Raw genomic sequence first — 11,904 nt, forward strand, 5'->3', positions numbered from 1 at the left:
TCTGATAGTGTTCTTTGATAGGATAACGAGCCTTGTGGATAAGGCAGAAGCGGTGGAAGTGATATACCTAGACTTTAGTAAGGCATTTGATACGGTCTCGCATGATATTCTTATAGATAAACTAGGAAAGTACAATTTAGATGGGGCTACTATAAGGTGGGTGCATAACTGGCTGGATAACCATACTCAGAGAGTAGTTATTAATGGCTCCCAATCCTGCTGGAAAGGTATAACAAGTGGGGTTCCGCAGGGGTCTGTTTTGGGACTGGTTCTGTTCAATATCTTCATCGACGATTTAGATTTTGGCATAGAAAGTACGCTTATTAAGTTTGCGGACGATACCAAACTGGGAGGGATTGCAACTGCTTTGGAAGACAGGGTCAAAATTCAAAATGATCTGGACAAATTGGAGAAATGGTCTGAGGTAAACAGGATGAAGTTCAATAAAGATAAATGCAAAGTGCACCACTTAGGAAGGAACAATCAGCTTCACACATACAGAATGGGAAGAGACTGTCTAGGAAGGAGTATGGCAGAAAGAGATTTAGGGGTCATAGTGGACCACAAGCTTAATATGAGTCAACAGTGTGATACTGTTGCAAAAAAAGCAAACGTGATTCTGGGATGCATTAACAGGTATGTTGTAAACAAGACACGAGAAGTCATTCTTCCGATTTACTCTGCGCTGGTTAGGCCTCAACTGGAGTATTGTGTCCAGTTCTGGGCACCGCATTTCAAGAAAGATGTGGAGAAATTGGAGAGGGTCCAGAGAAGAGCAACAAGAATGATGAAAGGTCTTGAGAACATGACCTATGAAGGAAGGCTGAAGGAATTGGGTTTGTTTAGTTTGGAAAAGAGAAGACTGAGAGGGGACATGATAGCAGTTTTCAGGTATCTAAAAGGGTGTCATCAGGAGGAGGGAGAAAACTTGTTCACCTTAGCCTCCAATGATAGAACAAGAAGCAATGGGCTTAAACTGCAGCAAGGGAGATTTAGGTTGGACATTAGGAAAAAGTTCCTAACTGTCAGGTTAGTTAAACACTGGAACAGATTGCCTAGGGAAGTTGTGGAATCTCCATCTCTGGAGATATTTAAGAGTAGGTTAGATAAATGTCTATCAGGGATGGTCTAGACAGTATTTGATCCTGCCATGAGGGCAGGGGACTGGACTCGATGACCTCTCGAGGTCCCTTCCAGTCCTAGAGTCTGTGAGTCTATGAGACGGCCTGCGAGCTGCACCAAGTAGCTCAAGCAGACAGGCTCCGGGTTCTCACCCCCTTACTGGATCCCAAGGCCATGGCTGTACCGCCAACTGGGAGAGGAGGAGAAAGGGAACTAGGAACTATTCAAGCAGGCCCTGCTGCGCGAGTTTGGGCTGACTCCTGAGATGTACCAGGAAAGGTTCCAGAGTCAGGATAAAACCCCTGAGGTCTCATATCTGCAGCTAGCCGTCCGCATGGAGGGATACACCAGCAGGTGGGCAGATGGGGCCCAGACGAAGGGGGACCTGGTTAAACTGCTGGTACTGGAGGAACTGTATGAGTGGTGCCCATCCAACCTGAGGCTGTGGTTGAGGGACCAAAAGCCAGAGAACCCGCGACATGCAGGGCGGCTGGCCGATGAGTTTGTGAAGAGCCGGTCGGGGGTGGCAGGGAGGAGTCCCAAAGAAATGGGCCCGCCGCAATGCAGAGAGAGAGTCATCCTGGGAAGTATCCCAAAGGGGGAATAGGGAGAACCCCCTTCCAAGGGGAATGCCCAGCGTCAGGGACAACCAACCGGTTCGAAGGGACCAACGGGACATGAGCTGCTATCAGTGTGGCCAGAGGGGCCACATACAGTCCCAGTGCCCCAGGCTCAAGGACAGACTCAGCAGACCGACCCCACACCGGGTTAACTTGGTAGAGACTCAGCTGGACGAGGGGCAGCGTTCGCAGAAAAGGGTGGCTGGCCGCATACCGCCTGCGAAGCAGGGAGTAGGGCCCCAGGTCAGCTCCTCTGGGGGGCTGGATGCTCCAGGCTCCGAGTTTTTGGTTTACAGGGTGGGTGCAGGGCTGCCCCTCCGGAGAGAGTGCCTTGTTCCCCTGGAGGTAGATGGGAGGAAGGTCACTGGGTACTGGGACACGGGCGCAGAGGTGATGCTGGCCCGGCCCGAGGTGGTGGCCTCAGATCGGATGGTGCCCGACACCTACCTAACCCTGATGGGTGTGGGTGGGACCCCATTCAGGGTGCCCGTGGCGAGGGTACACCTCAAGTGGGGGGCCAAGGAGGGCCCCAAGGACGTGGGGGTACATCCACATTTGACCATGGAGGTGTTAATGGGGGGGGGACCTGGAGGTCTGGCCAAGCAATGGCCGGGGTGCACTGGTCGTGACCCATAGTCAGAGTCGGCGAAGGACACTGCACCTCGACAACAGGGAAGGTACTCTGCCCGAGGTGCAGGACCCTAACCTGGTGGGAAGGGAATGCCCAGGGACACGGCTCAGAGAGGCCATGGCCTCAGACCCAGCCAGCGAGAGAGAGCCAGTCCCCATCCCTGTCCCAGCTGCTGAGTTCCAGGCCGAGTTGCAGAAAGATCCCTCCTTGCGGAAGCACAGGGACCGCGCTGACCTTAGTGCGGTACAGACCATGAGGAGAGGTTGCAAGGAGAGGTTCCTGTGGGAGAAGGGGTTCCTGTACCGAGAATGGGCTCCCCCAGGGGAAGTAGAGTCATGGGGGATCAGGAGGCAGCTGGTGGTTCCCCAGAAGTTCCGTCACAAGCTGTTGTACCTGGCCCATGACATCCCTCTCGCAGGGCACCAGGGAATCCGGCGCACCAGGCAGAGGCTGCTACAGAACTTTTACTGGCCTGGGGTCTTTACCCATGTCCGACAGTACTGCCAATCCTGTGACCCCTGCCAGAGGGTGGGGAAGGCCTGGGACAAGGGGAAAGCGGCTTTGAGGCCTTTACCCATCATAGAAGAACCTTTCCAGAAGGTGGCCATGGACATAGTGGGACCTCTCAGCAAACCAACCTGGTTGGGGAAAAAATACATTCTGGTGGTGGTGGATTTCGCCACTCGCTACCCTGAGGCGGTGGCCTTGTCCTCCATCGAAGCAGACACCGTGGCAGATGCGCTGCTGACCATTTTCAGCCGAGTGGGGTTCCCCAAGGAAGTCTTAACGGATCAGGGGTCCAACTTCATGTCGGCCCTGCTCCGATGCTTGTGGGAAAAATGTGGGGTCTGGCACAACTGGGCCTCAGCGTATCACCCCCAGTCCAACGGGCTGGTGGAAAAGTTCAACGGGACACTAAAGATGATCACATTGGTCCCTTCTGACCCTAGAATCTATGAATCTATGATGCTAAAAACATTTATGAACCAGCACCCGCAGGACTGGGACAAGTACTTACCTCACCTCTGTTCACGTACAGGGAGGTACCCCAGGAATCCACCGGGTTTTCACCTTTCGAACTGTTGTATGGAAGGCAGGTAAGGGGGCCCCTGGACCTGATGAGGGACGAATGGGAGGGGAAGGCCGCTCCCGAGGGAGAGTCAGTGGTGGAGTATGTCCTGACCTTCCGGGAAAGATTGGCCGAGCTCATGGGCCTGGCCAGGGAGAATCTGGCCTGAGCCCAGAGGAAGCAGAAGGTCTGGTATGACCGCACGGCGTGGGCCCGCGCCTTCGCCACCGGGGATCAGGTGATGGTTCTCATCCCCATGAGGAAAAACGAACTCCAGGCTGCCTGGGAAGGGCCCTTCAAGGTTATCAAGCAACTAAATGAGGTAAACTGTGTGGTGGAGCTGTCAAACGGGGCACATCACCGTCGGGTGTACCATGTGAACATGATGAAACCATACTATGACAGGGGGAATGTGGCGTTGGCCGTGTGTGGACATTGGGAGGAGCAGGGAGATGACCCTTTAGTGGAACTATTCCCTGGGACAAAAGCTGGTTCCCCCCTGGAGGCGATTCCCCTCTCTCATCAGCTGACCCTGGCCAAGCCTGCTGAGATCAGGGGGGTGCTGCATCTATACCGACAGCTGTTTTCCAACCAGCCTGGACGCACTAATTTGACTGTCCACCTGGTGGAGACTGGGTCACATCCCCCTATAAGATGCTCCCCTTTTCGGGTCACTGGGAAAACTGCCCAGGACCTAGAAAGAGAGGTCAGGGACATGCTGGCTTTGGGGGTGATCCAGCCGTCTTCCAGCCCTTGGGCCTCACCAGTGGTGCTGGTCCCCAAGAAGGATGGGTCGATCCGGTTCTGTGTGGACTATTGAAAGCTCAATGCCATCACCGTATCTGATGCCTACCCCATGCCCAGGCCTGACGAGCTCCTAGACAAGCTGGGAGGTGCTCGGTACCTCACCACCATGGATCTTACAAAGGGCTACTGGCAAGTGCCGCTGGACGCAGATGCCAGGCTGAAATCGGTCTTTATCACCCCTCTGGTGCTCTACGAGTTTCTGACCCTGCCCTTCAGCCTCAAGGGAGTGCCGGCCACCTTCCAGCGCCTGGTGGATCAGCTACTGAGGGGGATGGAGAGTTTTGCCGTGGCGTATATTGACGACATCTGTGTCTTCAGCCAGACCTAGGAGGACCACGTGTCCCAGGTTAAACAAGTGCTAGACCGACTCCGAGAGGCTGGGTTAACCGTAAAGGCTGAGAAGTGCAAGGTGGGGATGGCTGAAGTATCTTACTTGGGCCATCGGGTGGGGAGCGGCTGCCTAAAGCCGGAACCAGCCAAGGTGGAGGTGATCAGAGACTGGCCTGCTCCCCAAACCAAAAAGCAGGTCCAGGCCTTTATTGGGATGGCGGGGTACTATCGAAGGTTTGTGCCCCACTTTAGTGCCATAGCCGCCCCCATCACTGAGCTGTGCAAGAAGGGGAAGCCAGACAAGGGGGTCTGGACTGAGCAGTGCCAGGAGGCTTTCCGGGCGCTGAAGGAGGCTCTGGTCAGTGACCCAGTTCTGGCAAACCCAGATTTTGACAAGCCCTTTATGGTGTTCACCGATGCCTCAGACACGGGACTGGGGGCGGTGTTAATGCAGGAGGATGAAAAGGGGGAGAGACACCCCATCGTGTACCTGAGTAAGAAGTTGCTACCCCGGGAGCAGAACTACACGGCCATTGAGAAGGAATGCCTGGCCATGGTGTGGGCCCTTGAGAAACTGGAGCCAGATCTCTTTGGGCGACACTTCACCGTGTACACTGACCACTCTCCCCTGACCTGGCTGCACCAGATGAAAGGAGCCAACGCCAAGCTCCTGAGGTGGAGCCTGCTCCTGCAGGACTATGACATGGACGTGGTCCATGTGAAGGGAAGTGCCAACCTGACAGCTGACGCGTTGTCCCGGAGGGGGGGCCCTGAACTTCCCCAGGTCACTGGGCAGAGTGACCCCGCTCAGTTCAGTCTCGAAGGGGGGAGAGATGTGATGGCGTAGGGGCTGTCTGTGTGGGGGATGGGAGAGCAGGGGATGTCTTTAGGTGAGGGACAGGACCTAGGCCTGTAACCTGAGCCAAGAAGGGGGGCGGGGGGTCAGCACCTTTGCCCGGGAAGCTGGAGAAAGGAAGGGGCCGGCTGGAGGGAGTTAGTTCAGTTTCAGTTTTGGGCTGGGTGGTTGGAATTCAGGGAATCCTAAGCTGGGGACTAAGCTTCCTGAACCCCCAGAAGGACTCGGTGGAGGGGTCCTGACTGTGCCTGCAAGCTCTGCTGTAACCTGCGTTCCTGTTGTCCAATAAACCTTCTGTTTTACTGGCTGGCTGAGAGTCACTGTGGGTCCCAGGAAGAGGGGTACAGGGCCGGACTCCCCCACACTCCATGACAACACGAGTTCCAGGCAGACACGTCCCAGTTAGACAAAGGCCCAGGCTTGGACCAGGCAGGGTGACCAGAAGCTTGGACAAACACCCAAGGGCAGCGGTGGAGCCTCCATCTCGGATCCAGGCTGGGGCCTGTTCAGCCAACACGAGTGTCTGGGCTCCATACTGCACTAACAGGGGATTCTCTGGTCTACCCTGTGCAGGAAGCCAGACTAGTTGGTAGACTCGCCCCTGCTGGCCTCAAACGCACCAAGTCTGTTAATTATTAACTGTTTACAGCGACTCTGACGGCACTTTCCTCTTCCCGTCACCGATGCAGCTAGCGCTGGCCAAAGGTTACCAACAAGGCGGACAAGAGGAGGGGGGATTAGCAGATGGGTTTGGGGTGACAGGCACATGGGGGGCAAAGGACAGGGCAGGACCTGTTCTAGGTGGTTACTGGCCACCCCCTGCCCTGCCGCTCTGCCCAGGACAATAGATCCACCAGCTTCACTGCTGGGTGCAGGGATCCTCAGGCTCTGAGCTCCTGCTTCCCCCAGGAAGTTACCCATTAACCATCTCACCTGCTTATCAGGGTACTTTCCTACAACCCTCAGACCTTCTAGACCCTGGACTTGTGAGGAGGTGGGGCCAGGGCTCACAAAGGAAGGGGCTCCCGGATCCCTGGCGACCAGGGTGGGGGCCCACAGCACATGGAGGAGAAAGATCCCCAGGGTGATGGGGGGGTAGCTTGGAGATGCTGTGGGGTGGCAGTGCCACCACCCCATAGAGTATCTCACTCTGGGTCCCAGGGTGGGTCTAGCCAGGCACTAAGGACCCAGCCGCTCCCCATCCCCGACCCCCACCCCAGGGTGACACGCTGAGAGTGACCTCACCAGCCGCTCTCCCCCTGGTGCCATCAGCCAAGAGCCCCTGCCAGGTGAATGGGGGCAGGAGGCCGAGGGTAGTAAACAGCCAGGTCTGACGTGTCTCTGCTGTGGGAGAAGGACCCCACCTCCTCTGCCGCTCTCCCAGCTCTTCCCACCCCAGAGTCTGCCCGTTGGGGGGCCCCACATGCCCTCCCTGCATCCAGCCACCCGCTCCAGAGGAAAGCAGGTGTCTGCAGCTTCCCAGCCCCAGCCACGCTGTGGGGCCTCTGTGCTATGGGGCAGGGGGTCAGGCTGAGGGGCTCAGGGGGCAGGGAGGGGCTGTCAGCCTCCAGCCAGATGGGCTTCGGTTAGGGGGTTGGCAGGGCTGCGTGGCCTGTGCTGGAGAACTGCCCTGGGGCAGAGAGCAAGAGCCAGGGGTTGAGCTACCTACACCAGGGATGGATTTGCTCCATTGTGTTTTAGCGGGTTGATTTGTTACATGGATTATGGTAACACAGAGATTGTTCCAGGCGCTGCCCAGACCCCGATTCAGATTAGGGCCCCATCAGGCCGGGCGCTGCCCAGACCCCAGCTGAGATCAGGGCCTGTCACGCTGGGTGCTGCACACAGACCTGGCAAGACGGCCCCTGCCCTGAAGGGCTCCCAGTCTAAGCAGCCAAAGGCAGGATCACTCTCCATGTTACAGCTGGGAATCGAGGCCTGGAGAGGGGCAGGGACTGGCCCAAGGGCACCCAGAGGGTCAGAGGCAGAGCTGGGAATTGAACCCAGGGGTCCAGGCCCCACAGCCACAGGCAGATGAAACTCCAGGTTCTCTGCTGAGTCCCATGGGGCAGCAGGCCCAGGGGGCAGTTGATGGGCACAGAGAGCAGCAAGGTTCCCTCCTAGGGGGGTGGTGCACAGAGATCTGCGGGGTTTCCTCCCTCTGAAAGCAGATGGGTCGACTGCCAGAGACACAACTTTCTTCTGTGGCCACTTCCCTGGGCAAGGAGACCCTGGGAATGGGCCCCAGCGTGATTAGCCAGGGATGGGGCAGCCTGGCAGGCACCCCACAGAGCTCCCAGGGACCCCCCCATCATCCACAGCAGTAGGGCTCCCTCTGCCCCAACCCAGTTACCATGTGTGTGGGGGTGGAAAACACAAACTGGCCCTACATGCCACTGGAAGTTGAAGCACAAGGTGACCACAGCTCCTGGCTTCCCAACAGAGATGGGCACTGGCTCTATGGAGGCACCGGTGGGGAACGGGCTCCTGCACCCCCAGATCCCTGTCCCACAGCCCCCATCAATCTCCCAATTCCACCCGCACTCCCACTGGGGCCTGGGCAGCAGCGCTGGACTGGGGCAAGTGGGACCAGGATCAGGTCCAGTGAGCCTGCTCCTCCCTGCAAAGAGGGAGGGAAACTGAGGCTGAGAATCATACAGTGTGAGCCAGGGGGCTGCTTTGTACTAGGGAGTGCGAAGATCTTTGCACTGATCACACTGCAAGACGGACGTCCGTGGTAGGGGAGCAGGCTGTGCTAGAGCAGGGCTTCTCAGCCTTTTGTACTAGTGACCCCATTCACACAGCAAGCCTCTGAGTGCGACTCTCCCCTTATACATTAAAAACACCTGTTTCTATATTTAACACCATTATAAATGCTGGAGGCAAAGCGGGGTTTGGAGTGGAGGCTGACAGCTTGCGAATCCCCATGTAGTAATCTTGTGACCCCCTGAGGGGTCCCAACCCCCAGTTTGAGAACCCCTGTGCTAGAGAGAGGGGAGAGCAGCCCATGGACACCTGGGGAGGCAGGAGTGTGGGGGGCCCCAGAGTCTGGGGAGGGAACCATCAGCTGAATACAGAACCTTGATCTCGAGCCCCAGTGACCCGATCCTGGTTCCAGGTGAGGACACATGGATGGGGCTGGGATAGTGTCCCAAAGAGGCACAGCTCCCAATGGAGCCAGAGGGAAAAGGGGTGAATCTGCCCGCCAAATAGCCCAGCGCTCAAGAGAGGGTGTCACAGCAGCACCAATCACACACACAGGGAGAGGGGCCCTGGCACTTCCTGGCACAGATGTGCCTCCGAACCCCCAGGACAGACACCCTTCCCCAACCCAGACTCCCCCTCACAGCATGGGACACCCTGTTCCCACACCCAGCATGGACCCCACTTCCCCGCCCTGGAGGAACCCCCCTTTCCAGTGCCCCCAGAACCAGCCATCCCCCCCCCCCGCAGCGTCGAGGGCCACGTCCCAGAGCTCCATGAACAGGGAATTGTGATGGTGCTGCCTGTCCCCACACCCCCACCCCCAGCCCCACCTGCAGCCCTGGGCAGAGACACCAACCAGTCCCAGCTCCCTGGGGCAGCACGACCCAGTTCTCCCCAGGCAGGTTAATGCTCACTTGAGTTGGCAAGGCAGAGATGCTGGGATGGGGGGAGATGCTACGGGGCCAGAGAGGCTGTGGTGGCAGGAAGCTGTGGGGTGGGAGGACACTGAGATAACAGGATGGGATGTGGGGGATGGGGGGAGCTGGAGGGGCTGGGACAGGCAGAGGGACACTGCAGACACCAGAGACCCTGGGGCACCAGAGAGGCGGGGGGGACTGGGTCCTTGGAGCCTGATTGCTCCATGCCCAGAGCAGAGTTGAGGCAGGCGGCATGAGGGAGATCTCCCCTCACAACACACACAGCCCCCCTCATCAGCGTGTGCCCCAAACCCCAGGGGATCTCAGGGTCTCTGGCCCAGCCCTTGGCCCCTTTGCTGCGGCTGCCAGCGAGGGGCTGGATCCCACTCAGGGGCCAGGAACCGAGCTGGGACTCAGCAAATCCATTTCACCCCGGACCCTGTACAGGCACTGGTGGGAACGACAGGCTCTGGTGACGTGCTAGGAAGCCCAGGGACCCCCGCTATGCCCAGTCAGACTCAACCCCACACTGCTGGCACTGCCAGGGAGATCCAGAGCCGGGGGGGTAATGGCAGGTTGGGGGGGCCCCCAGGGCCCCATATTTCTGGGGAGCACCATCTCCCAGGAGAAGCAGGGGGCCGGGAGTCCCAGGATACCCCACGGTGTCTGTGTTTGGGGGCACGTTCCCCCCACGTCCTAGCCGGGCTCATCCCCAGGGGAGACGCCCAGAGCCCCATCGCTGGGGCGGGGATGGAGGGACTAGTGGGACACGGACGGGGTCAGCGCAGCTCCCGGGGTGGCACTTACCATAGACGCGCAGAACCACCGTGCCGAGGCCGGGGCTAGTCGGGCTCTGTATCTGCACCGTGTAGCTCCCGGTGTCATTGAGCGTTAACCCCGCGATGTGCAGGGCGCAGCCCGGCCCCACTGTCTCCCGCCCCGTGTGGGCCGAGCCGTTCTGCTGAACCAGGGGGGTTTGTGGGAAGCAGGTGAGGATCCGGCTGGTTTCAGCAGCGGTCGCTGATCGGTACCAGCTGCAGAGCACGAAGTCCTGTGGCGGATTCTGCGGGGCCAGGCTGACGCCCCCTCCCACCACAGGGCTCGGCGGGGTGAGGACGATGGTCACTGGGGTCTGGGCCGGCGCCGGCTGGAGGCAGGAGCCCAGGACGGAGGCTGCGGGGGAAGGAGAGTCTCAGTGGGGCAGCGAGAGGCCGGGGCGCGGGGGGTCAGTCGGGGCCTGCGGGGACGGGACCAGCGAGCGCCTGGCCCGGGGGGAGCAGCCGCCCGGCTACACCCGGCCAGAGAGCGCGGGGAGCGGGGCAGACCCTGGGCCGGTCCTGCCCCTCTTCCAGACCCAACTCCGACTGGGGGGACCTGCCCCGGGCTCCAGCTGTCGCTCCCTAGTCGCAGAGCAGAGGGTGGGGTACAGATCGGGCGGGGTGGGGGGCAGGGAGATGGGGGGTCTCCCCAAAGCCCCTGAGAGTCAAACCTGTGACCTCCCCGGGCTCTGACACCCCCAGGGCGGGGCCGGCGGGGCCCCCCGCCCCCTGGGTCAGTGTCCCCCCCCCGGGCTCTGACACCCCCAGGGCGGGGCCGGCGGGGCCCCCCGCCCCCTGGGTCAGTGTCCCCCCCCCGGGCTCTGACACCCCCAGGGCAGGGCCGGGTCAGCGGGCCCGGCGGTACCCCCAGCCCACTGGGTCAGTGTCCCCCCCCCGGGCTCTGACACCCCCAGGCCAGGATGGGGTTAGAGCGCGGGGTAAGCGGGGGCCAGCGGTACACCCAGCCCACTGGGACAGTGTCCCCCACCCTCTGTCCAAAGCTGCCCAACCCCCGCCCATGCCCTGCTCTCACCTGCCAGCAGCAGCCCTTTCCAGGGGCCGCTCCATGCGGGGGGGTCCCAGCTCCCGGGCCGACGCCCCATGGCCCTGCCCCTCCCCAGGGGGTCGCTGCCTGCCCTGGCCTTGCAGAGAGGCGAGTGCAGGGGCCCGGCCGGACGCCTGGGTTCTCTGAAGAAGCTGTGCCGGCTGCCAGGGCTCTCTGACTGAGACTCTGACCGGGCGGGTGGGGACTAGACAGCTCCGGTCCCTCCCCACTCCGGGGGCAGGGCTAACACCGAGCCAGCCCCTCTGGCCAGGCTCCCCACACCTGCCCAGACGTTTCCGTCCCTGCACCTGTGGGTCCCGCTCTAGGGCAGGGGCAGCTGGCAGCCTGCAGATGTGGTCACCCCATCTCGGAAAAGATCTATTGGACTTGGGAAAGGTTCAGAAAAGGGCAAAAAACACTGTTAGGGGCGTGGAACAGCTGCGGTGGGAGGAGAGATTAATCAGACTGGGACTGTTCAGTTTAGAAAAGAGACGCCTAAGGGGGGATTTGGCTGAGGTCTATAGAATCATGGCTGGTGTGGAGAGAGTGAACAGGGAAGTGTTATTTACTCCTGCTCATAACCCAAGAACTAGGGGTCACCCAATGACATTAGGCTGCAGAGGGGTAACTGGGTTAGTCTGTATCAGCAAAAAGAACGAGGAGTCCGTGTGGCACCTCAGAGCAGGGGGCCCCAACCTCTCCCATGGGGCAGGCGCCAGACCCAGGACTGTGGTGTCGGACAAGCAGCTGCCGAAATGCTGCCGAGAAGCAGCAACGTCAAGAACCGTCACCGCTGAAAATCAGTGGCATTTCGGCAGCAGCACTTCTTGACGTGCTGCTTCTCGGCAGCATTTTGGCAGCTGCTTGTCCGGCGGCCAGTAGACAGGTGCACATGGATGCCCTGGCGGGGACCACTGCCTTAGAGACTAACACATTTATCTGAGCATAAACTTCCCTGGGCTAAACCTCACTTCGTGGGATGC

The 11,904-nt window shown here is 59.5% G+C and overlaps 1 protein-coding gene across 1 annotated transcript in view; it reads right to left on the minus strand.

Annotated features, from left to right (window-relative positions):
• Positions 1–11,077, minus strand: part of LOC127038297 (carcinoembryonic antigen-related cell adhesion molecule 1-like) — a 37,228-nt gene extending 26,151 nt beyond the window's left edge. Inside the window, exons 1-2 of the mRNA XM_050930856.1 lie at positions 10,910–11,077; positions 9,866–10,231 (exon numbers count right to left, since the gene is read on the minus strand). Of these exons, the coding sequence (XP_050786813.1) occupies positions 9,866–10,231; positions 10,910–10,979 (436 nt within the window). The 5' untranslated portion in view covers positions 10,980–11,077. The remainder of the gene's footprint in view (positions 1–9,865; positions 10,232–10,909) is intronic.
• Positions 11,078–11,904: the final 827 nt, after the last annotated feature.

Source organism: Gopherus flavomarginatus, chromosome 20, assembly GCF_025201925.1.
Source record: "Gopherus flavomarginatus isolate rGopFla2 chromosome 20, rGopFla2.mat.asm, whole genome shotgun sequence".
In the NCBI taxonomy this organism is placed as follows: domain Eukaryota; kingdom Metazoa; phylum Chordata; order Testudines; family Testudinidae; genus Gopherus; species Gopherus flavomarginatus.